This window comes from Coloeus monedula (assembly GCF_965178545.1).
Source record: "Coloeus monedula genome assembly, chromosome: 10".
Taxonomy (NCBI): Eukaryota; Metazoa; Chordata; class Aves; order Passeriformes; family Corvidae; genus Coloeus; species Coloeus monedula.
Genome location: NC_138790.1, coordinates 25,209,750 through 25,233,737, shown reverse-complemented (window position 1 = coordinate 25,233,737; position 23,988 = coordinate 25,209,750). Strand labels below are relative to the sequence as shown.

At 49.3% G+C, this 23,988-nt stretch overlaps 2 protein-coding genes across 4 annotated transcripts in view; one reads left to right on the top strand and one right to left on the bottom strand.

Moving 5' to 3' along the window:
* Positions 1-486: 486 nt before the first annotated feature.
* On the bottom strand, positions 487-5,046 carry SHOX2 (SHOX homeobox 2; the record flags this gene model as incomplete). Its single annotated transcript, XM_082288210.1, has 5 exons — positions 487-738; positions 840-928; positions 1,011-1,068; positions 3,522-3,730; positions 4,782-5,046. 5 exons carry the CDS (start codon positions 5,044-5,046, stop codon positions 487-489), a joined length of 873 nt encoding a protein of 290 aa, XP_082144336.1.
* Positions 5,047-6,862: 1,816 nt separating this feature from the next.
* The window catches only part of RSRC1 (arginine and serine rich coiled-coil 1), a 99,716-nt gene continuing 82,590 nt past the window's right edge, over positions 6,863-23,988 (top strand). For 2 of the 3 annotated variants that reach the window (XM_082287815.1, XM_082287813.1), the window contains exons 1-4: positions 6,863-6,902; positions 7,446-7,490; positions 7,834-8,028; positions 9,940-10,065. In XM_082287815.1, coding sequence (XP_082143941.1) covers positions 7,841-8,028; positions 9,940-10,065 — 314 coding nt within the window. In that variant the 5' untranslated portion in view covers positions 6,863-6,902; positions 7,446-7,490; positions 7,834-7,840. The remainder of the gene's footprint in view (positions 6,903-7,445; positions 7,491-7,833; positions 8,029-9,939; positions 10,066-23,988) is intronic. The other variant, XM_082287814.1, reaches the window with a different exon arrangement.

The window sequence follows — 23,988 nt, the reverse complement described above, 5'->3', positions numbered from 1 at the left end:
GCTGCTGGAGGAAGTATCCCGGACAGTTTCCCATTAGAAATTCGCAGAGAAATCATTGTCTTTTTTTTTTTTTTTTGTCTTTTTTTTTTTTTTCCCGTTCGTCGTCGTCTTTCTCTCTTCTTTTTTTTTTTTTTTTTTTTCTTTTTTTTTCTTTTTTGTCGCTATTCCAGACGTGGTTGTTAAACTCAAGTATCTGATGCAACGTGAAAGGAGGCCCGCCTCTCTTATCAAATTTCTTGTATTAAAGTGAACTTCGCAGAAAAAGGTCAGTTTCAAAACCTGTGAACTTCCCAGCTGCGCGTCCTCTAATTCCTTAAATAAGTATATATCTCCCGTCCGTTTCTCCTCTCCCTCGTTTCTTTTTTTTTTTTTCCTTTTTAACTCTTTTTTCCCTTTTTTTTTTTCTTCCTTTTTTTTTTTTTTCCCTTGCCAAAAAAAAAAAAAAAAAAAAAAAAGAAAAAGAAAAAAATAAAAGAAGAAGCGCGGTCACAGCCCCAGGGCGGCGGCGTGTTTCTTGGCCTTCAGGCGGAGGTCGGCGATGCTGGAATTCTTGCTGGTGGTCTTGGCGGCGGCGGCGGCGGCCACCACGGAGGCGGCGGAGGCGGACTCGGCCAGGGTGGCCAGCGGGAGCCCGAAGGGGGGCGCGGGGAACATCATGTAGGGGGCGTGGGCCAGGTGCGGGTGCAGGTGATGGTGCGCGTGGGCCACGGCGCTGTCCAGCTGCAGCTGCGCCTGCACCTGCGGGGACATCGGCAGGGCCCGTGGGGCCGTGTCACCGCCCGGAGCCACCCGGCCGCCCGCCCGGCCGCCCGCCCGGCCGCCCGCCCGCGCCCACTTGCCTGCTGGAAGGGCATCCTCAGCGCGCCCACGTTCACGTAGGGAGCCACCCGGCAGGCTTCGAACTGGGTGGCGGCGCCGATCAGCACCCCTGGGGAGGGAGGCAGCGGCGGGGTCAGCGCCGGGACCCCCCCGCGCGTGTCCGAGGCGCGCCCCCGCCCCCGCCCCGCTACCTTTGTGCAGTTGGTTCTCCTGCTTTCGGCACTTGGCTCGGCGGTTCTGGAACCACACCTGCGGGGAGGGGGACACGGGGTCACGGCCGCGCTGCCGCCGCCGGGAGGGGCAGACCTCAAATAAACCCGCCGAGAATAACAACAGCGGCAGCAATAACAATGATCATCATCATAATGATAATAATAATAAAATTCCCAAGCCCCACAACCCCGCAGACAAAGACGCCCGGGTGCGCTCACCCCCCCCCCCCACCCCGGGCAGCCCCCGCTGCCGAGCTCCGACAGGCAAAAGGAAAAGAGTCAAACCCCCCGAAAATCGCCACGCGCGGAGTGCACGCCCCAGGGAGATGATTTCCCGGGCCCCGGGCTCCTCTTTCCACATCAGACTCCCAAAAGGCTGGAATCGCCCCTGATATCCAATACTAACGGGCGATAATGGCCCGAGAAGCTCGTGCTCATTAATAAATAAATTAATTAGCTTTCTCTTGCAGAAAAACTCAACAACCACTGAGTTTAATGACTTTTTTTCTTATTTTCTTTTTTTTTTTTTTTTTTGTTTTGTGGGGGGTGGAGGAGAATTACGGCCCTAAAACCTTCACTACAAAGAAGTTTCGAATGTCTCTGTTCAGTGGAGTATAGCACAGAAGGGGAATAATTATCTCATTATCATCATAATCTAATTTGCTTGCACCGAAGAGGCTGCCCCGTTAGACAAGAACACACTTTTAATATTGGAAATGGAATCGTTAAAATAAATTCCCAGCCTTAAGTTCTGCTGGCTTTGGGAAAGGAGGGAGGGAAAGGGGGAGAGCCGGTCTTAAAACATCCCTGTATTAAACCAGGGCTCTGTAGCGCATCCCAGCAGCCACATCGACCAAGGAATCCTTTCCCCACGGCCAGGGGAAAAAAAAAAAAAAAAGAAAAAAAAAAGAAGAAGAAAAAAAGAGATAAAAATTGCATTTTTTGAGGTCTTACTCGAAGAGACGAATATAAACGGGAATTTCTCCCGCCCTGTCATTTTCTCCAGCCAAGGAAAATCTGCCCAAGAGCCACGTTCGCCCTCAGCCCTCCCGTGGAAACGCGCCTTCCGTCATTTACAAATTAGAGCAGATACGAGGCAAAATATTATTGAAAAGCGGGTTTTTTTTTTTTACCGGGAGGATTTCTAGGGAATGGGTTTAATCTATGTAAATCTCCGAAAGTTATTATGCACCCTGCGATTTGGCATCATGGGAGCGCGGATTATGCGCCACCGCCGCCTCCTTTGTCGAGCACCTCCCTGCTCCATTTTCCACAGCCAACAACTTTTTGCCTTGGTTTTGTTAAGGTTTGGTGAAGAGAAACAAAAAATAAATTAAAAAAAAAATCCCACTAACGAACACAAACAATTAAAAACCAACCAAGCAACCAGAAAAATAAAAGCAACCAGGAAAAAAAAAAAAAAAAAAAAAAAAAAGGGGGGGGGGGAAGAGAGGGAAAATGAAGACTTTTTTTTATTATTTTTATTTTTTTTTCGTGGTTCAGGCTCTGACAAAAGCTGCTCGTTTTGAGTTTTTCGGCTCCCCGTGCCGGCTCTGCCTCTGTCCTTACAACCTTACACGATGCAGGGAAACCCCCCGAGGACGGAGCGCATACTTGGGTGCAGATGGTGCCTGCGAGCACAAAGATTGAGGGGGAGTATCTGTTACAGCGAGACTTTCTACCAGCTGCAGATGTTCGGGGCCTAGAACTGCTCCATGTGTTCAAACAAATAATGACCATCATTTTCTCTTCTTTTATTTTCAGAACGGAAATACACCGGAGCAGCTACATTTGTTCTCATTTGAGGGATCCCCTTCCTCCCCGCTCCTCAGCTCATCCCGACAAAACTCGCAGAAAGCAGCCCAGGAACACGTTTGGAAAAAACTTTGGGAGGGTGCAAAGCGCAGGTTAAATCCAGAGAAACCGCGGCTTCCCGGGAGGGGAGAAAGCTCAAAATACCCCGCGTTTATCCCAGACTTTCTGTATTTCTTAAACCCGAACAAAGCACCTCGCTCAGTTCTCCTGCCGTTTCAACATTTAAGAACTACGAGGAGAAACGGACTGAAAATAAATCTATTCTTGTTTCACTTCGCGGTTCCTAATTCACTTTATGGTCGCGACATCCATGAAGGGAATCGGTGCGTCCATGGATGAGCCGGGCAGCGGGGACCGGGAACGCAGCCCCCGCCAGCCCCGGAGCCACGAGAGCGGCTGCCGAGGCAGGGATGGAATAACCGCGGAGCTGGGATAAAACACGGCCGAACGAAGGGCTGGGGACACGCGGGGAGACAAACGCCGGGGAGGCAAAGCCCTGCGGGGCCGTTCGCAGGTTTGCTGGGTGAAGTTGTGCGCCGGGGAGCTGACTCCTCTCCCTGACAGAAGGATGGGGCTCTTCCCCATCATCTTCCCGGCTCTCCCACAGCTGCCCCTTCCCCCGAGCACACGCACCCACGCGGGCGGGCACCCACGCGGCCCCGCAGCCTCGGCTACCTGCACCCTGGCCTCGGAGAGCCCCAGCCGCTGGCTCAGCTCCTCCCGCATGAACGCGTCCGGGTAGTGGGTCTCGTCGAAAAGCCTTTCCAGCTCGTTCAGCTGCTCCAGGGTGAAATTCGTCCGGCTCCTCCTCTGCTTGATTTTCGTCTGCCCTTCGTCTTCCATCGCTTTCGCATCCTCCTTGCGCTCCTTCAGCTCTGGGGACACTGGGCACGACACAGCAGTCAGAGCGGCGGGGCCGGCACGCCGGGGCCGGGGGCACCGGGGCTCGCCCCGCTCTCGCCGCTCCCGGCGGCCGGGGGATGCGGACGGGAGCCCCCCGGGGCCGGGGCAGCCGGGAGCGGGGCCTGTGCGCCCGGGCCGCGCTAGGCCGCCTCGGCCGCTGCCGTTCCGGGCTCCGCCGCTGCCTCCGGTAACCGCTGGCGGGGAGAACGGGGTCCGCACCGAGCCCTCCCCTCCGGCCCCGCCGCGCCCCCGGGGGATGCGCAGCAACAGGTCCCCGGAGCCTCCGCCGGCCGCCGCGGCCCCTCCGCGCCCCGCGCTCCCGCGGGATTCGTTTTTCCTTGGTCAATTTTCGGCCGGAGACGCGCCCCGGGCCGGAGCGCGGGCCCCCGCACCGACCCCCGCGGGGCCGCCCGGCCCGGTCCTGCCCCGGCCGCGGCTCCCCCGCGGCACCGATTGCCTTTTTCCAGGCATCCGTTCCAGGGATGCTCCGGGCGCTCCGCCGGTCCGAACAAAAGGGCGGTAGCGACCCGCGGGTCCCCGCAGCCACGGGCACGGGCCCGGCCGCCTCCCGCAGCGCCCGAGAGCGGCGGGCGGCCCCGGTACCGGCCCCGCGGTACCGCGCGGAACACCCGCGGGGCGGATCTGCTGGGAGCCCCGGGGCCGAGCGTGGGCAGCGCGGCCCGGCCCCACGCGGGTCCGCGCACCCGGAGCCGCGGGGAACGAACGGGCCCGCGGGGCCGGGCTTTCGTTGGCGGCGCGGCTTCCCGTGGGATGCCGAACGGGAACAAGATCGCGTTCTGAGCAAGTTAAATCCGGGTTCAAATATTTTAATCTAAAAACTTCGAGGCTGGCCGCGGATCTCCCGTGGCTGGGAGAGCCCGGGCAGCCGCCCATCACCGCCGAGCACAGCCTCCCCGCCAGCCCCAGTCCACCCGCGACCGCGGGCCGCTCCGCGCGTACCGACCCCGACGGGGGAAGGGGAGGAAGGGGAAAGGGAACGGGAGAAGGGGGAGCCCGCGGTGCCGCCGTTACCGTCGCTGAGCTTGGGGGTGGCCGCCTCGGCCGCTCTCTCGGCGGCGGCGTCGGGCTCCCGCTGCGGGGAGCGCCCGGCCGGCCGCGCCGCGGGGCTGCCCGTGTCCTCCCGGCCCGGCTCCGCCGCCGCCCCGCCGGGCTCCCGCGGGCCGCCGCCGCCGCGCAGGGGCCCGCTCTCCAGCACCTCGCGGTAGGTGATGAGCTCCTTCTTCTCCTTGGCTTTGGGATCAAACGACTTGGAGACAAACGCCGTCAGCTCCTCCATGGCTCAGGGGCGCGCTGCCCCGGCTCCCCGGGCGGGCATCCACGGGGCGGGGAGGTGGCGGCGGCGCCCCGGGCCGTGCCGAGCCGGGCCGGGCCGTGCCGCCCGACGTGCAGGGCTCCCGGGGTCTGATAGCGACGCCGCGATTGAAGTGGCACTATTTATACTTTGCAAAGCCGGCCCCTTGTTCCCGGCGAATTACCTCCCCTCGGAGCTCTGAATGGACCCCTTCCTTCCTCCCTTCCTTCCTCCCGTCCTTGCCGGTCGCCCGCCCGCCGCGGGGCACTGCGGCCACGGCACCGCCCGCCCGCCGCGCGCTGCGCCCTAATTAATTTAATTAGGCGCGGGACCGTGTGCGAGGTCCCGGGCGAGCGCGACGCGGAGAGGGGCCGGGGCGGCGGGGGAGTGGCCACCGGGACGCGCGGGGGGGCGGCGGGGGGCGCGCAGGCTCCGCGCACCGCCCCGCGTGGGTCGGGTCAGCCCCGCAGCCCGCGGGCACAGCGAACCGGAGCGGCCCCGCCGCGGCAGCGGCCCCGCGGGAGCCGCAAAAGTTCCTCCGTGGGCGCCCGAATCCCCCGAATAAACGAGGGGATAATTGACAGAGAGAAACGCGGCCGCGTCAGGAGCGGGCGCGCATCGAGGCGTCAGATTAGAGCCAAACACGCCAATATTGCTAATATTGTTTTCCCTTTGTTTTTTTTAAATCCCATCACGGAGCACTTCTGTTGGCGGAACTCGCCTCTCTTCCACCTTTGCTAAATTCTAATAAATTATTCAGAATTGTTTAACTCTTGCCTGTGTATCGATTTTTCATTGACCTTTGGGGCGATGACTTCACATAACGGAGCGTTTATTTACCGGGGCAGGTTCGGTACCGGGGGTGGCATCAGCGTTTATTCAGAGCCGGTCACACGCGACCCCGCCGCGACAGGAGCGAGCCCCGGACCCTCCGCTCCAGGGCACGCGCGGGGCGTTCTCGATCCCCGGGACATCGGGCACGGGGGGATTCGGTGTGACCGACCCCGCCGCGGCTGCCGACCCGGTGGGTGACCCTCATGAGCCCCTCCGCCCTGACATTTCGTTTACCCCCACGCGCGTTTCGCGATTCACGTGGCGGGGAGCGCGTGCTCGGGAGCTCGCGCTAAACGAATCAAATTCGGTGAAAAATCGAATTAAGTGAAGTGATTAAATCGTTCTGTCATATTTCTGGTCGTTGCCCGGCGGGTCCCCGCTCGGTCCGTGCCCAGCCGCGCCCGGCGCGCTCCGTCCCGCGGTGCCCACGCCGCGCGTGGAGAGCTGTCCCTCCGCCCGCGGGGGCGGCTCTCGGTGCCATAAAACACCGACCCTCCTTTAACTCTTCGAGACGGAACGAAATCCCCTCCGTGCCGCCGTCCCCGCGCGGTCCCCGTCACCCGCGGCGGGACACGGAGCGCGGCGGGACACGCGCTGTGCCCGTGGGTCGCCGCGTTGGTCGCCGTGTTGGCCACGGTGCAGACAGCGCTCCGTGGGCTCTGCGCCCCCCTGGGCAGCGGGACCCCGACCCCGGAATCACCCACGCTCCCCTCCTGCCCGACACCCGCGGCGTGTCACGCCGTGCGCCCGCGGGTCATCGCGTTGGTCACCGTGCTGGGCACGGTGCAGACGGGCTCCGTGGGCTCTGCATCCCCCCGTGGGCAGCGGGACCCCGGCCCGGCCCGGCCCCGGTCCCCGCCCGTCCCGCGTGGGCGTTCGCCGGCGCGCCGCATCCATGGCTCGGCGCTCGCTGTGGCCGCCTGGCCGCGCTCGGCGGTGGATTGGCGCTGCCTGCCCGCCGCCCCGGAAGGCGCTGGGCTCGAACCGGGGCCGCGGAGGCGCCGCAGGTACGGGGACAGGGGGACAGGGGGACAGGGGGACAGGGGGACACCGGGATACGGGGACACGGCGGGACCGGCCCCCAGGGCACGGCAGGCGGGGATCGGCGGCCGCTGCCGGGGCCGGGTGTGCCCAGCGGCCGCGCGGCCTCCGGTGCGGGCTGTGCGCGGGGCAGCGCCGGCCGCGCACGTGGAGCTCCGCGCGGGGGGGTCCCGGTCCCCCGGGAGCTGCCGAGCAGCCGGGATGCGCGGGCTCCGTGGGACGGAGAGCGTGGAGCCGCTGTTTCTGCGGGCAGCGAGCGAGCAGTGTTATTTCTGCTGTGAAATCCCGGTGCTCGGGGCCTGTCCCGGTCCGCACTGCGCTGCTGGGACAGTCCGGGAATTCTCCTGGCGGCAGATGCCGTGTTCAGGACGTGCCGTTTTCCAGGAGGGTGTTCCCTTCAGTCCTGACTCGTGCTTGCTGCGGCTCCCCGGCCCTGGCTCCAGGCGGTCCTTGGGAGGGAGGAATTTCTGTGTCCTTAATGGTGAATTTGTCCTTTGTTCTGCTCCCAGGCTCTCCCCGGTGGATCAGGAGGTGCTGCCTCGGTGGCCAAAAGTGTGAGGAAGGGCAAAAGTTTGGCTGGAGAAAATGAGCAAGTTGAACCCGTCTGTGCTGGGAAGAGGAGGAGCAGGGAAGGGAACGGAGCTGGGAAGGGGCTGGAGCCCCAGGAGCGGCTGAGGGAGCTGGGAAAGGGACTCAGCCTGGAGCAAAGGAGGCTCAGGGGGGACCTTGTGGCTCTGCACAAGTCCCTGACAGGAGGGGGCAGCCGGGGGGGTCGGGCTCTGCTGGCAGGGAACAGGGATAGGAGGAGAGGGACACACGTATTTCGATATAAATATAAACCAGCACAATGCAGACACGAGCCCTTCTCACAGCTGGGAATGTTTGGGTTTTGTGCAGATTGAAGATGGGCCGCCGCTCCTCGGACACGGAGGAGGAGAGCAGGAGCAGGAGGAAGAAGAAGCACCGCAGGCGCTCCTCCTCCAGCAGCTCCTCGGACAGCAGGACCTACAGCCGGAAAAAATCGGGGAGGAAATCCAGGTCGAGGTCGCGGTCTCGGGATCTCCAGTCTTGGACCCATTCCTATGAGAAAAGGTGCATTTGGAGGAGTTTTTGGAAACTGAGCTCTTTTATATTATGGCAGAAAGCTGGAAGTGTTTGAATCCCACGGGTTGGAATTTTGTAGCACAGATTGTTCTGAACCTTGGAAGGTGTGAGAATGTTTTCACTTCCATCAGAATAAAAGCCTAAACCCACCACTGTGACCAGAAATACCCACACCTCCTTCCCCCCACAGGAGCACTAGAGCAGGGCATGTGCAGACCCAAAGGTAACTTGGGCTTTAAACCAGAGAAACCCCAGCCAGCTGAAATAGCTCTTCCTTTCTTCTCCCAGCAGGGACACCTTCCCCTATCCCAGGCTGCTCCAAGCCCCAATGTCCAGCCTGGCCTTGGGCACTGCCAGGGATCCAGGGGCAGCCCCAGCTGCTCTGGGCACCCTGTGCCAGGGCCTGCCCACCCTCCCAGGGAACAATTCCTGCCCAATCTCCCATCCAGCCCTGCCCTCTGGCACTGGGAAGCCATTCCCTGGGTCCTGTCCCTCCATGCCTTGTCCCCAGTCCCTCTGCAGCTCTCCTGGAGCCCCTTTAGGCCCTGCAAGGGGCTCTGAGCTCTCCCTGGAGCCTTCTCCTCTCCAGGTGAGCACCCCCAGCTCTCCCAGCCTGGCTCCAGAGCAGAGGGGCTCCAGCCCTGGAGCAGCTCTGTGGCCTCATCTTGGTTGTCTCAGTCTGGCTTGTGGTGGTGAATTTATTAGGAAGGGGAGCTGGAAAACTCTCCTGGTGTCCAGCTGCCCTGTAAATCCTGTAGGAAATGCTCTTGACAAACCTTCCTGTAGTGGCTGCAGGGTGTGGCGAGGAGGGACCAGTTGGGTACTTGTGGGGGCTTCCTCAGGGATTTATTCCCAGCCCTTTCTCCTGCTGAGGATCTCCATCCTCCCTGAGGGCCGGCGCAGGGTGCCCTGGGCTGTGATCCCAGCCGTGTGCAGTCTGAATCCCGTTAGCCCAGCGCAGCTCCCAGAGAAGCCAGAGGGGAACTGGGGGCTGGATGGAGACCAGTGCACTTAAACTGCATCAAGGAAAGGTCCAGGGCTCTGCTCTTAGGGTCTTGGCTTTGCCCTTGGAGTAGGGCATTTGCTCCTGGCAGTTCAGTCCATGTTCCAGGCTGGGGTCCTGCTGGATTTGTCCCTGACCCTCAGGAATCAAAGGCAGCTGTTTCTAGAATTCCTGTCTTTCATCCAGCAGGAACATCACATTCCCTTTCCAGGTGCAGCCCTGTTCTTCAGCAGTTAACCTTTATTTTCCAGTACTCCATCTCCTGCAGCCCCTTTCCCTTATGCTGGATAATCTCTGAGCACATCCTGAATTCCAGAAGTGTTTCCTTGGAGTTATGTTTTAATATTAATCACACGTAAAGGTCAAAAATAGGGGGGATTGTAACTGTTAATTGCTTAACTATTGGGGAGATGGAGAGGAAATGTTCCAAATGAAGAGTTGAAACACCTCCCCCCTCCCAGTTTTGGATTTAGTATCGTTTCTTCCACCTTTCTCCTTGGTGTGTAAGAATTTATTCTTTGAATAAACAAAACTGGGAGGGAGGGGAAAGGAAGATACCCTTTTGATTCCTGATTGGACTCAGGAGGGCACTGCCCTTAAATGAACTCAAATGAAATAAATTAACACTGATTACTAATTGTACTTAAAGAAAGCCCCAGGCAGCCTCCCTTTCTTGCCTGGGCTGGGGATTTTGGAGGATTGTCTCCTTAGGGCAGCAGTGTCCATGGGAACGTGAGCTACTTGTTACAGGGGAATAGTAGGATTTGAGGCTTCTGGAGCACCCTACCAACCCCCCCCCCCCCAGGTTTGTAGACGTTTTCTCAGGAATTGTTAGGGGTTTGTCCCTGTTTAGGGTTTTGGGAGCAGTGCCACACTCACCCCTGGCTCTGTTGCAGGCGCAGACACAGATCCAGCAGCAGCTCTTCCTACGGCTCCAGGAGGAAGCGCAGCCGGAGCCGCTCCAGGGGCAGAGGCAAATCCTACAGGTCCCAAAGGTCCAGGTCAAAAAGTAGAACCAGGAGGTAAGGCTCTTGCCCAGGAAAAAGCAGTTGTTATTTCTGCTGTGGAAACATTCCTTTGAAGCCCTGACATAATTACTGAGCTTGGAATAAATGGAAATAATGGCTGCAAGTGATGGTCTAAACCACACATCCCTTGAAACTTCCTAGTTTGGGATCTCTGGAGTGCTTTGCATGCACTAAATGTATGTTTCAGTTACCCTGGTGAAACAATTTTGAAGATAAGCTATTTATTTTGCATTTGATTCAAACAAAAAAAAGCATCAATAGGGTTTCTTGGCTTCATAGAATCATTTGGAAATATCTTGTGGATGTTTTTTGCTTCCTGCTTTCCATAACTCCCACACATAACACTGGCTCCCTGAAGTTCAGAATAAACTGAGTTTCTCATCTGTGTTTCTCTTGGAAAAGGATGAGTATTTAGATATGCAATCCTTTATTAATATTTAAGGATGTCTTCAGTGAATTTTTGCACACATTGGTTTGGGACAAACAAGTATTTCACAATTTAAACATTTAAATCCTAATGAGAAGTTGCAAAAGGTATTCTAAAATCTGCTTTTCTTCTTTAATTAAAAGAAGCTCCAGTTGTGTTTGTGTGTGTTTTTAATTAAGAAGTTTAACTGAAGTTTATCCTGGATACCAGGTTTGCCATTAGCATTTTCTAGTGGTTTTAAATTAATTATTGAGTGGATCAGGCAGGTCAAAGCTGTTTGGGTGTGTATTTACAAATCTTCAGCCAGGTGATTTTGTGTGCCTGCACTAAGAATTTGTTAAACCTGTGATTTCCAAATCCAAACCAGGAGAGCTGTTGCCTCTAAATGTTGAAAAATTGTTGGTGAAAGATGTGAGTGTTCCCTTTCTCTTATTTGTGCTGTGCCATGACTTATTCCTAGCTGTTCCTTGGAGGAGTTGCCCAGACCCTTTCTTGCTGCAGTGCTTTTGTAGAAGAAATTTGATTATTTAAACAGCCTGACCTCTCTTGGAGTGTCCTCCCCATCGGAGCTGTACAGATAATCTGTGAATATCCACTTTTTCCCCTAAGAAAATCAGTTTGAACCCCCAGAAATGTCAGAAGAATGAGGTGAAAGTGAAGATTTTCCAGCATATCACATATTCAGTGTTAGGAAATTGGATTTTATTATAATAAATACAAATTCCAGTTCCCATTAGCTATGGTTTAATGGCCATAAAATAATATAGAATAAATAGAAATTGCAGATCTCACTACCTATGCTCTAGTGGTCATCTTTTCTATAGGGGTTTGATTTTAATCATGGTTACAATATATGGAAATTAGGCACCTAAAAACTTGAAAAGCATGGCTATGGCTAGAAAACATGTGTATCAGGTATTTTATGTATCAAATCCTTTATGCATCAGCTGTGCAGCACTAGAGGGGGAGAGCTGCCCATTCCTTTAAATGCTGGTCCTATTCACACACACTGAGGGAAAATATTGATAAATAGCACCCTAAATGATCCCAGAAGAGTCCAAAAGCTTAAAATCAATCCCAGCAGGACACATTCCATCCTTTATTGTAATTTTTCCAGGTCTGCTGGTAATGTTTCACTGAGCAGCTGTGGATTAATCTGATTTTGGGGAGCTAAACCTTGGTTTAGCACAAAGCTGCTTCTTGGGGCCTGTGCTTGCCCTGGTTGTCAGTGCTGAGCTCTTGCAGTGATGCCAAATAATCCCTTGTCTGCCTCAAAGTCACTCAATCCAAGGGCTCACCAGCTTTCCAAGGACTTTAGGATTCCTCAGAAGGAAGAGATCGTGGGGGAAAGAAGGAATGTGATGGAGGGGTAGAAAAAGTAAACCTAAAAATAAAAATGGTGGGAAAAGGTGATTCAGGACTGGGGTTCTCTGTCTCTTCCCGTGCATGACCTGGGGCAGGTGTGGAGGAGGGAAGGGAGGAGCTGCCAGGGCCCAGGGGTACCAAAGGAGATGGTTCCTATGGATGAGGAATGGAGCTGGGGCAGCCTGTGGATCCCAGAAGTGGGAATGGATTAAAAAGGCAGGTGGACAAGGAAAGTCCACTCAAAGCTGGTAAATGCACAGGCAGTGTTTGTCTTGGGAAATGTGTGTATTTGTGGTGCTGACATGGAATTTTCATGAATTCCGTCTGTAATTCCCAATTTTTTTAGTTCAGGGTGGGACAGCTTACTTTCCTGTGACTTTTCACGTGGAGAAACCACTTGTAAATGATTAATGAAAGGACCCAGCGTAACTCAGGCAGCCCCTTGTGTTCCTGCAGTAAGGAATGTATTATCCAGAGAAATATTCCTGGTGATCTCCAACTTCTGGATGGCCAGGGGAGGGAGGAAAAGCTGCTGCCCCACCTGGAAAGCAGAAGGAAAGGGAAGATCAGCCCTGTATTTGTAACCCTCCTGCTGCACCTGCAGGGGATTATCCCACTTAGGAGCTGAGCAAATGCCATTTTAAAATTTCATTTTATTTACTGTGAGTCTGACTCTAGAAAATTACATTCATGTTGGAAGTTAAGGTCTGTTACATGGTCTCTTTAAATCCCTGGAATTGTTTTTGGTGTAAATCATGCAGGTGGCACAGATTCTGGATCCTCTACCATCTTTTCTCCCCACAATCCCTCACCAGCTCTTAATTTGTTTCTCAGGGTAGTGAAGGTGTTGTTAAAAGTAATGTATTTTTTAAATAACTTCTCTAACAGAGGTGTTTTATTTGAGCAGGTGATTTACAGATCTCCAGCAGTGCAAAACACTGAGATAGATCAAGTTTTGTTTTGAAGAGTTGGATTTTTGTAATGACACGTGTAAAATATTTTAAATAGGTGTTGTTTGTAACCTAAACTGATTTTTTGTGCTTTATTTGAGCAGATAAGGAAACTTGTGCATATTATGATTATTTTATTTTAGATGCATTTTTAGAGTGAAAAAAGTGCAGCTTCCCAGTAATGGTTGTGTTTCATTTGAGAAGCTAAAGGAACTTGTGCATATGTTGACTATTTTATTTGAGATGCAGTTTCAGGGTGAAAAAAGTGGGGCTCCCCAGTATTGCCTGTACTTTATTGGAGAGGATAAAGAAACTCGTGCATTATTATCACTGTTCTGTTTTAGATGCATTTCTGGAGTTAAAAAAGTGGAGCTTCCCAGAAACGGTTGTGTTTTATTTGAGAGGATAAGGAAACTTGTGCATGTTATAACTATTCTGTTTTAGATGAATTTTTAAAGTCAAAAAAGTGGAGCTTCCCAGTAATGCTATAAATTCCAAGCTGTCCTACAGCGAGGGAGTACAATGCAAATACGACTTAATAAGATCACAAACTGAATTTCAGCAGAAACAACCAAGATTTACATTAAATTAGGAATTTTAAAACCGATTTAGTTTGTTTTACTGAGCATTTGCTTAATAACATTTCGCCTCCTTGCAATCTTTTTAAAGCCAATAATTCGTCTGTGAAGCGCAGGCACATCCTCCTGTGGAAAAATTGGAAGCAACAGCTCCCAGCTCTGCAACCACACATCCAGAGCTGGAAAGGAATATTTCAGCTCCACAGAATTTAATAAATCATCCCATTTCCTAATTTGATCATATTAGATGCTGATGTGGAAGGAGCATTTCAAATAGCAGCTCCTCATTAATATACATCAGGCTGGGGAATAGCAGGGAATACTTATGGAGGGATGTCACAGTTCCTGTTCCTTAGTTTACTAAGTGGAACAGGTTGATGTGATCCTGGGTGTTATTTGTCACTGTCTTGCTAAAATGGTTTGGGTCGAGTTATGGAGTCCAGAAAGACGGCGGCTGATAAATCAAAAGTGGATTGAGTGGACAGGAGGCAGTGATTGATACCGTGACAGGATATGAAGAAAGGAATCTTGATAGGAGCATGCCCGATATTGAATATGAGAAGGAAAATGGCCCTGGAGTATGGATATTATTCAAGGAAATGAGAATAATAATATCATCTTGAAATTATTGCTGGGTGAAGATTAGGAGAGTTCTTATTAGAATATTCTGCTGCTGTGCCGTGCAGGAGCTCGGCTCCCGCAGAATTCCGGGGTGGATGGAGTCCTGGGAATATTTGGAGAGTTTCCACTGCGATTGTTCTGCAAGTTAATCATATATAAAATACTTTGCAGCAGAACTTGCAGCACAAATCTTCTAATTCATGGAGCTTTAAATAGAATTAACCAAAAAATGTTGACCTTTATTCCCTGATTTCACCCAATCCTGTGATTAGAGAATATTCCACTGGAATTGCCTTTGAATATGCAAGTTTGCTTTGTTGTCTGCCAAGTGTCTTTGGCTTCTCCTGTTATGTTAAACTGCAAACTGCTGCCTTAAAATATCTTTAATGCACTTCAAAATTGACACAAAACCAGCAAGTACATCCATACATACTGAAGAAGAAAAGAGATTATATGGAAAGTAATCCTGCCTGGAGACCTGATCCTTGGGATTGTGGCTGAAGGAGGTGTTTGATCAGGTTTTACATCTTATTTCTTTACCATTCCTCCAGTCTAATTAATTTACTATTGAAATGTCTGCAGTTTATTGCAGTCCAGGGCAGGGGAGCTGCTGCTCAGGGCTGGCTTTGGAATAGGCTCAGGTTTGGGGATGCAAAAGCAGCTGCCATTATCCCAGCAGTGTGCACTGGAATTAACCTGGGTTCAACCCTCCCAGCCTGGCAGAATTCTTTGTGTTTAGCAGTTAATTTTGTAATATTTAGAAAGAGGGTCCTCAAGTGCAGTGTGAAAAGGAGCATTCAACAGCTGGAAGTAAAACCCCACTGATTTTTTTTTTTTTTTTATCTTTGAGAATTTCCTTTTTTTTATATCTGCTTTAAAAAACCCAGACCACTGCTTTGGTATATTTTAGAGAAGGGTTGGTGCTGCACAGTTTGTAGGACTTTTAAAAGATATTATCACTTGAATGCTTTTGTATTTGTGTTACTCGGACCTGTCTTCAGTTAATCTCCTTTTTTCCATACAATGTATTATTTTAGTGTGGATTAATGTGCTGGAGCCCTTCCACATTAAAACCTGGCCTATCAGACCTCACAGCTGATAAGAACTGTTGGATCAAGACACAATCTGTAGTAATTTTGTTCAGAACAGCCTTTTATTTACAGCTGTGTCTGTCTGTCCTGCTTGGCACACACTGGTGGAGAGCTTTCCATGGATTACAGAGCAGGGGCTTAATTGTGAACAACTTGAGGAGAAACCTCTTCAAACAGCATTGGCCTAAAAGGAAAAGAAAGCTTTTTAGGCGAGAGGAAAATAAAAGGTATGGATGTTTTGAGTGGACAGCAGACAGACAGAGTAAAATTGTGATGGGCCTGGTGAATTTGCTGGAGAGTTTATGGAGGAACAGGAGGGTGTGGAGTAGGGAGTGATAAAAAAAAAAAGAATGGAATGTCTCCAGTAGTGGGCAAAGACCCCTTGTAGCTGTGTGGAGTTGAAGAGTGATTTTTAAGGGTGTTAAGGTGTGAATTTCAGGGTGATGCAGCTGTGTGGATTAAAGCTGGTGCTGTTCCAGGTGAGGGCAGAGGTCTGGCTGCAGGACTGAGCGCTGGCACAGGTGATGTTGGCTGTTCCAGGGAAAAGGAACAGCTCAGGGACAAAGGGAAGGTTTCTGCACTGCCCATCCACCAGCTTTGTGTGCTGGGAGGAGGTGGAAGTGGAGTTTGGGTAGGAGCAGCAGGACTGACTCAGAGCAATGGGACTGGGACAGGCAGGGACACCCAGGGCCCTTTTGCTGCTGCAGGACACCAGGAATGACCTGAGCTGCCCACAGCAGGGTTGGGCACACAGGGACAGGCCTGAGCAGCTCTTCATCTAGGAAAGTCCTTTGGAAATACTTCCCTTGGAAGAATTTTCCAAAGAGAAGCAGACAGGAGTCCTATCAGAAGCCAAGCAGTGCTGTTTAATTAGAACATTGCTTTTGAAATTCCAACCCAAGCCATTCCATGCCTCTATAATTTTATCCTTGTAATTAATTCTTACAATTGCTTAATTTTTTGCCTGGTTGTAGCCACTGGAGTTCCTATTCCTTTCAAGCATTGATCTGCTGCTTAGGATATTTTTTCCCCTGTCCTTGCTCCCCAAGTTAACCCACTCAGGTGCAATTATGTAAGGAATCAGTGTAAATATTGCATGCTCCTCTCTTTTTTTACTGCTGTGGAAGTTTGAAGCCTTTGGTCCATTAGCAAATAGATTTAATTAAGATATTGCAGCATTTCTTTCATGAAGCTTCAAATGAAAGCTTGGGGCAGGAAGGTGGAATTTACATTACTGAGTGTGATCTGTAGTTTTCCTGCTGGTGGTAATGTCAGCTCATGTTTACTTTTCCCACAAGAAATCCAACCCTGCAGTTTTTATTTAGGATCTTGTTGCATTCCAGGCTGTATCAGCAACAGCCTCTAAAAGTATCTCTTTATTTTGTTGTAATAACTGATTTTTTTTCAAGAGAAATGAGCAGTTTGTGTACGTGGCTGCACAGGAAAGGCACAGAGGTGGAGAAGGAGCAGTGGAGATATCCTGGAGCACCAACCACTGCCGAGCTCATTGCCCAGCCCTAATTGACCACTTTGGGAAATTAAACTTCACAAGGCAACGCCAAGGGCCCTCCAGTTATCAATAAGGCCACAGAGCTGCGAGTGACAGTTGCTTTGATGCCTTTCATTGGTATAAAACCAAAAAAAAGCCTTAAAAAAAAAGCTCTGAATGCATAAGTGCTGTTCATTTAGAGCTCAGGCTTGAGTCTAATTACACGTAAAGTTGGTTTTCTGTGCAGCTCAGGTGTTATGTACACACAGTGTGTTTAAAGTAGAGCTGCTTATTTCTCTAGAACCTTTTATTCCTCCCTTTGGAAGAAGGTGCACTTGCAGGTTGTTGGGTTTTTTTAATGCTTCAGTTTTCTGTTTGGAAAAGGTACTCAAGAAGACAAGAAAAATACGCCTCCCCTTAGTGGGGAATTGCCTTTTTGATTTCTGTGTGTCTGCATTCTAAACCACCATGTATTTTAAGTTTGGGGTTTTTTTTAATCCTCTTTTTTTCCTCTGCTACCAAAGCTCTGGCCATGAAATAGAATCTGTTATTTCTTTGCTGCAGAGCTCAGGTTTCTCGAGGCAGCCCTGCACAAGCAGATGTCTTAAGGATGCCCTGGTAATCCAAGACCCTTTTTGCTCTGTAAATGGTTGCTCTTTCCAGGGTTCATTTCTAGGAGTGATTTTCCCACTGTGAAACACAAAATAGTAGAATTTAGTAGTAAAAATTTACTTTTTATTCCCATCTTTCACTTTTTCTAATTCTAATAATGTGTGGCAGGAACAGAATCTGCTTAAAATGATGCAGGCAAAAAATGTGGATTTCTGCCAAAATAGTGATATGGAAAGGGTGTGTTTGGCATGGAGTGATAGAGCAAGGGGGAATGGCTTCCCACTGCCAGAGGGCAGGGTTAGATGGGATATTGGGAAGGAATTCCTGGCTGGGAGGGTGGGGAGGCCCCTGGATCCCTGGCAGTGCCCAAGGCCAGGCTGGATGTTGGGGCTTGGAGCAGCCTGGGACAGTGGAAGGTGTCCCTGCTCATGGCACTGGATGAGCTTTAAGGTCCCTCCCAACCCAAACCATTCCGTGATTCCCTATAAACCAACGTCCATGCCCTGGAATTCTTTGCTCTCAGCTTTTTGCAGGATTCCAGGCATTGCCCCTTAGCAGGAGGTTGCTGTGTGAGAGCAGGGCAGCCCCTGCTTTCTGCAGGCAGGGTTTGGGTGCCTTTGTGACAAGTGTTATCCCATGAAAACCAATTTTCCTTTGAGATCCAGTCAGGCAGCTCCCAGTCAGCGTTGGTACCATTCCCAGCGTGTGCTTTGGCAGTGAGTTCGTGCTGGATTAAGCCGATTAAAATCGAGGTACCCTGACACTCCCTGGCTGTGCCTTCATCCTTTGTGCTGCTGCTTCTTCTCCTCTCACATCTCAACTCCAGAGTTTCTGGGGTTTTCCCAGTTTCCAGGGCAAAGCACTGAGGCTCCCAGGAGTGCCAGAGCAAGATGTAGAGCTGATAACTCCTCATCTGCTCCTGATGCAGCTCAATTGGCATCAGACCGTGGCCCTGTCGGAGCCATGGCAAAGCTGTGCTTGACTTCCGTGATTCCAGATCTTCCCGAGCTGGGATGTTCTAGGAAGGAAAGGTTCCCAAAAGAACTTTGATAATTGCAGGCATGCACAGAGTTTTTGTGCTTCTGCTGTTGAAATAGAGTGTGAGTAACTGAACAAAATATTTAATGTTAAATATGTGGTCACGCTAACAAAAATATGGGAAAACTTGGATTTGTTTTTGTGTAACTGAAGACAGGTGTATTTAAATATATAATGTGTATTTTAAAAAATCTAAAACCTAGGAAGAGATGGGAATTTGTTATCTACATCATAATTTTAACTATAACTCAAATATTTTGATTGTACTCTTGCAGAATTTTATTTTGAATCTAAGTTTTCTGCAAAATTCTTACATGCAAAGCCCCAAAATCCTGGGAAATGTGTTCAGTAGGGAGTTTTTACCCACAGACATTATTGTAAGATAGTCTCCAGTTGTGTTTTTTATTGGATCATATCCATATCTCTTGATGAGAGGCAAGTGAAGGCAACCTCTCAATGAATTGAGAGGCTCAGATTGTGCTCAGCTCCAATAACGGATGTAAGTTCTTGCTGTAATTCTGTGCCACAGATTTATAGCCCAGAAATGAAGGCAAGGCCAGCAGTATGGGTTTATTATTTTTAATTTCGTATAAACTCTTAGGTATCTGTTTTTCTTCCATAGTTTTTGGTTCTGCTCTATGGAAACAGGCAGGGATAAACTGAATTGTGATAGAATTTAAATTAATCTGTGGCACAGCACTGAAAATCTGTTCCCAGTCCATATCAAAAAGAGATGATAAAAGTTTTCCTGTTAAAGCTCTGAGCTTCTTGATTGGAGAATGGGTTAAAAAAAAAAAAAGCAAAGCCTTTTCCTATCTTTCTCCTATATAGTCTTCTTGAAGTTCTTCCAAATTAGATTTTAAATGCCAATTAGGAGGTTGAATATACTAAAATAAAAGCAAATACAACCAAAATGGCCTCACCTTATGGCTAGTTAGGCTTTTTCTCTCAAAAGCAGAACCTTTGCTCTGAGCATGGCTTTGAGAAAGATATTCAGCTTAATGAACACATTAATTAGAACCATAACTATTTATAAGATAATTAGAAACGAAGCACGGTAAACTGGGCTTTTCCTGCAATTAATGGAGGATTAATTACTGGAGGTAATGAAGTGGATTTTTAAATGCATTAAGGTGAAGTACAGAGATGTGCAAGGCTTTGTGATAGTTGCATAATTATTCCAGGCTGTTTGAGCAGAGCTCGTATGAGCTTGCTAATAAGCATCATTGCATCATTATGTATGCACTTAAAAAGACTTACCACCAAAATGACTGCCTAATTATTTCTAATTGGCAGGACTCTGTGTAGTCATTGAGCTGTTTGTAGCCATTTTAAGGTTCATTTAACTATCCTTGGGGCCATGTGATAGATGGAAAAAAGCTCCTGCTCCACGCTGGCCTTGGCTGGCGCCGTTAATCAGTTTTGGTGGGCTCCAGTTTGAAATGCATTTGCTCCTGCAGAGGTCAAAACCTGAAGTAGTCCAAGCAAAGTTTGGCTTTTTGAAGCCACTTGACTGTATTCATTAGCAATTAGTAAAATAATTGTGTCTGTCGCTGTGTTTGGATTTCCGTCGCGCCGGGCGCGCTTTCATCGCCGGCCCTTCTTACGGCACATCGGCTTCTCAGGAGTCCAAACCTTCTTCCCAGAGCCCCTTTTAGCACCTTCAGTGCCTCGTGTTCAGCTGCAGCACCTTTCTTCAGTCATTTGTTCCCTTAACCAGCTCCCAGCATTTCACCGCCAGCAGCTCCTTTGCTCCCGGTTGATTCCCGAGTGGAAGTTTCTACCCCGGGACAGCACTGCAGGGCTTTTCAGGGCATCTCCGAGGAATTTTAGGCACTGAGCAGTGAGAGAGGAATCCAGGAGCAGGCAAATCCTGATGCTTCCCAGTGTTTGGCAGTTTGGGACATCCGTTCCCAGGATGTTGACTGCTCTGACATCCAAGGACACCACCCGGCAGCAGGAATAACCCCGCTCGTCCCCAGTCCCTGTGTTGGGTTAGTGCAGTGCTGCCACCAAGAATTCCACTGGAGATCTTGTGGCTCCCCTCTCCAAATGCCCTGCTTGGGGATGGTGGAATCAGGCTGGAGTGATTTTATCTCCCCATGTAGGATTTAACGTGACATCCCATTAGGAAGTGCCTGGGAAAGTTCTCCGGGAGCGCGTGGTCCTGCTGGATGTAATCACAACCATCTGCAGGGTGCTGTGAGCCTACAGGAGCCACTCGTGCAGCTTAGGGAAACACTGTGAGCAAATTGCAGCCTGATAAAAGAAAGGTCAGCATTGCCATTGTGGCCACCAAAAATGGGGGTTGAGTGATTTCATATTAATGCATAACCCAAACAATTATTATGGTTGAAGTGTAAGGTTGATTGAAAAGAGTTATTTATTCATTAAAAAACCAACCAAAATGTCATTGATTTCAGGAGATATTAGTTCAAGTAACAGATATTGATTCAAATAACAGATATTACTTCAAATAACAGATAAAGGATTAAAGCAAATTAATTGTGGCAACTTAAACTAAAGCCGAAACAAATCCTTAAGGAAAACTGCAGAATTGTTTCAATTTTTTAAAAACAGGTTTAATTTTGAGACTTCTCTGAAGGTAGTTTTTAGATCACTTTGTAAGCAAATATTCAATACAGAAAAATGATGTAAAATACAAATACCCCTTCTTATTCATTGCGAATTTTATTTTATGGAGTCCCAAGAAATGTGTGGTGATGGAAATTGCTCTGTAGATTATCAGAACTAGGAAATGCATTTTAGAGTGAAACCACAGTTTTAATTATATCTATATAATCTGGAAACTGGGTAGTTAAATTAAAGTAAATTAGACTTTCAGTGCAAATGGTACCCACTTCCTCAGAGGGTGACAGTGAGGGGGGCGAGGATGAGTTGTTCCTCACCCCTTGGCTGACAGGAATGTTGGAAATGTGATTGTTACAGATCAGGCAGCAGGATAAAGTCAGATCTGGAGCATTCTGGTGACTCTAAAATACCTGAATTATGGGTTAATTAAGCTCCCTTGCTTCAGCCAAATCAAAGAGATGGAATTCTCTGAATCATCTGGTGAAGTCTTGGCCTTACTCAGAGCATCACTCACAGCAAGAGGATCCAATGGCGGGGCTGGGGCTGGAGTTTGGGAACCAAAGCCATGGAGTTTGTGGTGTGTCCCAGCTGGGGAGTGGAATGGATTGCTGGGAATGATTTGAGCTCATCCAGGGAATGGTGGCATCCCAATGGCCTGTGGTCAGTCAGTGCACCTTGGGTTTTGGGGAGCAGGAAAGTGCCGGGCGGGATGGAGCTCTCTGCCCCCTGCAGCATCAAGGAGTATCCAGAACAGAGCTCCCAGAGAGCTGGAGCTTGAGCAGCAGCAGGAACCTGTAAGTGTGAGGGAGAAAAACTTGGAGAAACATGAAAAATACATCAGTAAAAAAGAAAAAAAATACACACAGCAGTAACACCTGAGGACATCAGTGACTCCTGAAGGGCACTGGAAGGTGCTGGAGGGGTGGCAGGTGAGTCTCCCTTGCTTGGGATATTAACTCAGTATAAGTTACATATTTCAGTTCTAAAATCCTATTATAGTCTATTCCCTCCCCTCCAACATCCCCAGGATGGTACTAATTGTGTTAATTAACACCATGGTGGTGTGAATCTTCCCAGAGTTGCGGGGACAGAATTGTGGAAGGTTTTGAGTGACACAGCAGGTACTGGTTTATTTTTGCAATTCCTGAGCTGTCTGATTTGGGTAATATTCCTAGTGATGGAAATAATTCAGTTTTCATTTTAATTCTTGCCTTCAGGTCTGGAAATGAGATGAGTGTGGGACATAAGAGCTGCTGTTGCAGAATGAGGAACCTGAGTGATGCTGGGCTGTCGCTGTTTCCTGGTTTAGCTGTGGCTTTGTGAGGTTCTTTCGTGTTGTAAACAAAAAGCAGAGCTTAGAAGAAAGTTCCATGAGACTCTTTTTTAAACAAAGCATAGGTATGTAGAAATCACATCATAATTCACCTTTATTACCCATTTTTATTGGCACTGACACCAGCCAGTTTGTGCTCAGCATCATCAGTTGATCAGAACAGTCAGAACACATTTTGAAATATAATAATTAAGTACTTCTGTTGCTTTATGTATTTTTTTTTCTTAACAACCCAGATTTTGTTGTTTCTCTTTCTGGTGTGATTTATTTTACAGCATACATGCACATTCCATGATGAAAACACTGATTTTTAAAATAGCAAATGAAATTTTCAGCGTTTCTTCCCTGTCCTCCCATGGAGTTTTTAATTAGCTGTAAGAGTCGGCCTTTGGGAGGGACAGGACAGGGTTAGAGGTGATAACTCCCAGTAAAGGAGATTTTGGGGCTGATAAAGGTGGCAGCTCCGTGCTCCTCAGCAGTCTCCAGGAATGGAGCTGTTCAGTTTTCATGCAGGAGAATATTAAAAACAGACCCTGCTTTCCTCTCTCCACTCTGTGTTTGTTACATGCAAAATATTAAAGGGAGGTGCATCCAACTTGCATGGAAATGAGAAAATTATCTCTGTATTTATAGAGAGTACACTGGAAAATAGACATAAAATATCCAAACTCTTTGTATTGTCCCTCCACAAGATTTTGAGTGGATGGTGTGATACATTTTTGCTTTTTTTGTGTACCTAAAGCTTTTTTATGACTTGATTTTTGAAGTTCAGTTACGGCAATTTTCATTAAAAATGTTAAGTTTGTTTTGCTTTTAGTTTGGGAAAACAAGGTGATATTCTAAAAATCTTTCTGTATTTATCATAAACCTATGGTGGTAAAAAGCACAGTGGAATACCTGAATTCTTGCATCTCATAACATTTAAACCTCAACCTGTCTGGTTGCCAGTGAATTAACAAAAAAAATTGCCTTTTTTTTTTCAGTTGTGACTACAGAGAATGGGTTCATTTGTTTTACTCAGGAAAAAGTAGAGCCACAGCTTTTCAGCCAGGTGTTATTTCCAGTGTGTTGTTTGTGGTCATTGTGAATCCAGTCAGTCTCAATATTCCCAGTCTTCCAAATTAGGTATTTATTTCTAGGAAATGCCTTAATCCTGTCTTTCTTTTTGCCTTTTAAATGGTGTTGCAGTGTTGAAGAATGAGAAATATTCAGATTTTTTTTCCCCCTGTTGTTTCAATTTTGGCTCTGTGCTGGTGGCACTTTGACAGCTCAGTTGCCAGAGATGGTGCTGCATGACCTAAATTGTGATTTTTGGGGTTTTTTTTTTTTGCAGTTTCTGAGAGCAGGTAGTGTCCTGGTGTGTAAACTGATTTCAAACATCTGCTTAGGTAATTCCATTCAGCTGTCTAATCTCAGTTTGGGGGTGTAAGGACACACAAACATTAGAGTCCTTAAGCTCAGACCATCACTGTGGCCTTAGCTTTGGAGGTTTTTTGATCACAAAACCTGAAATCCTGGGTTTGTCGCAGGCAGACAGAGGAGCAGTGTTTACCTGTAATTAATTTGAGCTGAGGCTCAAAGGAAGTGGAAAACCTCAACCTGAAAAATCTCTTCTGTCTGTCCCTTAACATTTCACCATAATATCAGAGGTGTTGTCAAATTTACAACAAATAATTACCTGGGTTGTGATTCCATCTGGAAAATGAGTTGGAGCCTTTTCCATGGCTCTGGGATACATCCAGGTCTTCCTGGCAAGGCAGATGCAGAGTCACTAATGCCTGCATGAGGCAGAAAGGAATAACCTGGTGTGTTTATCCAGGG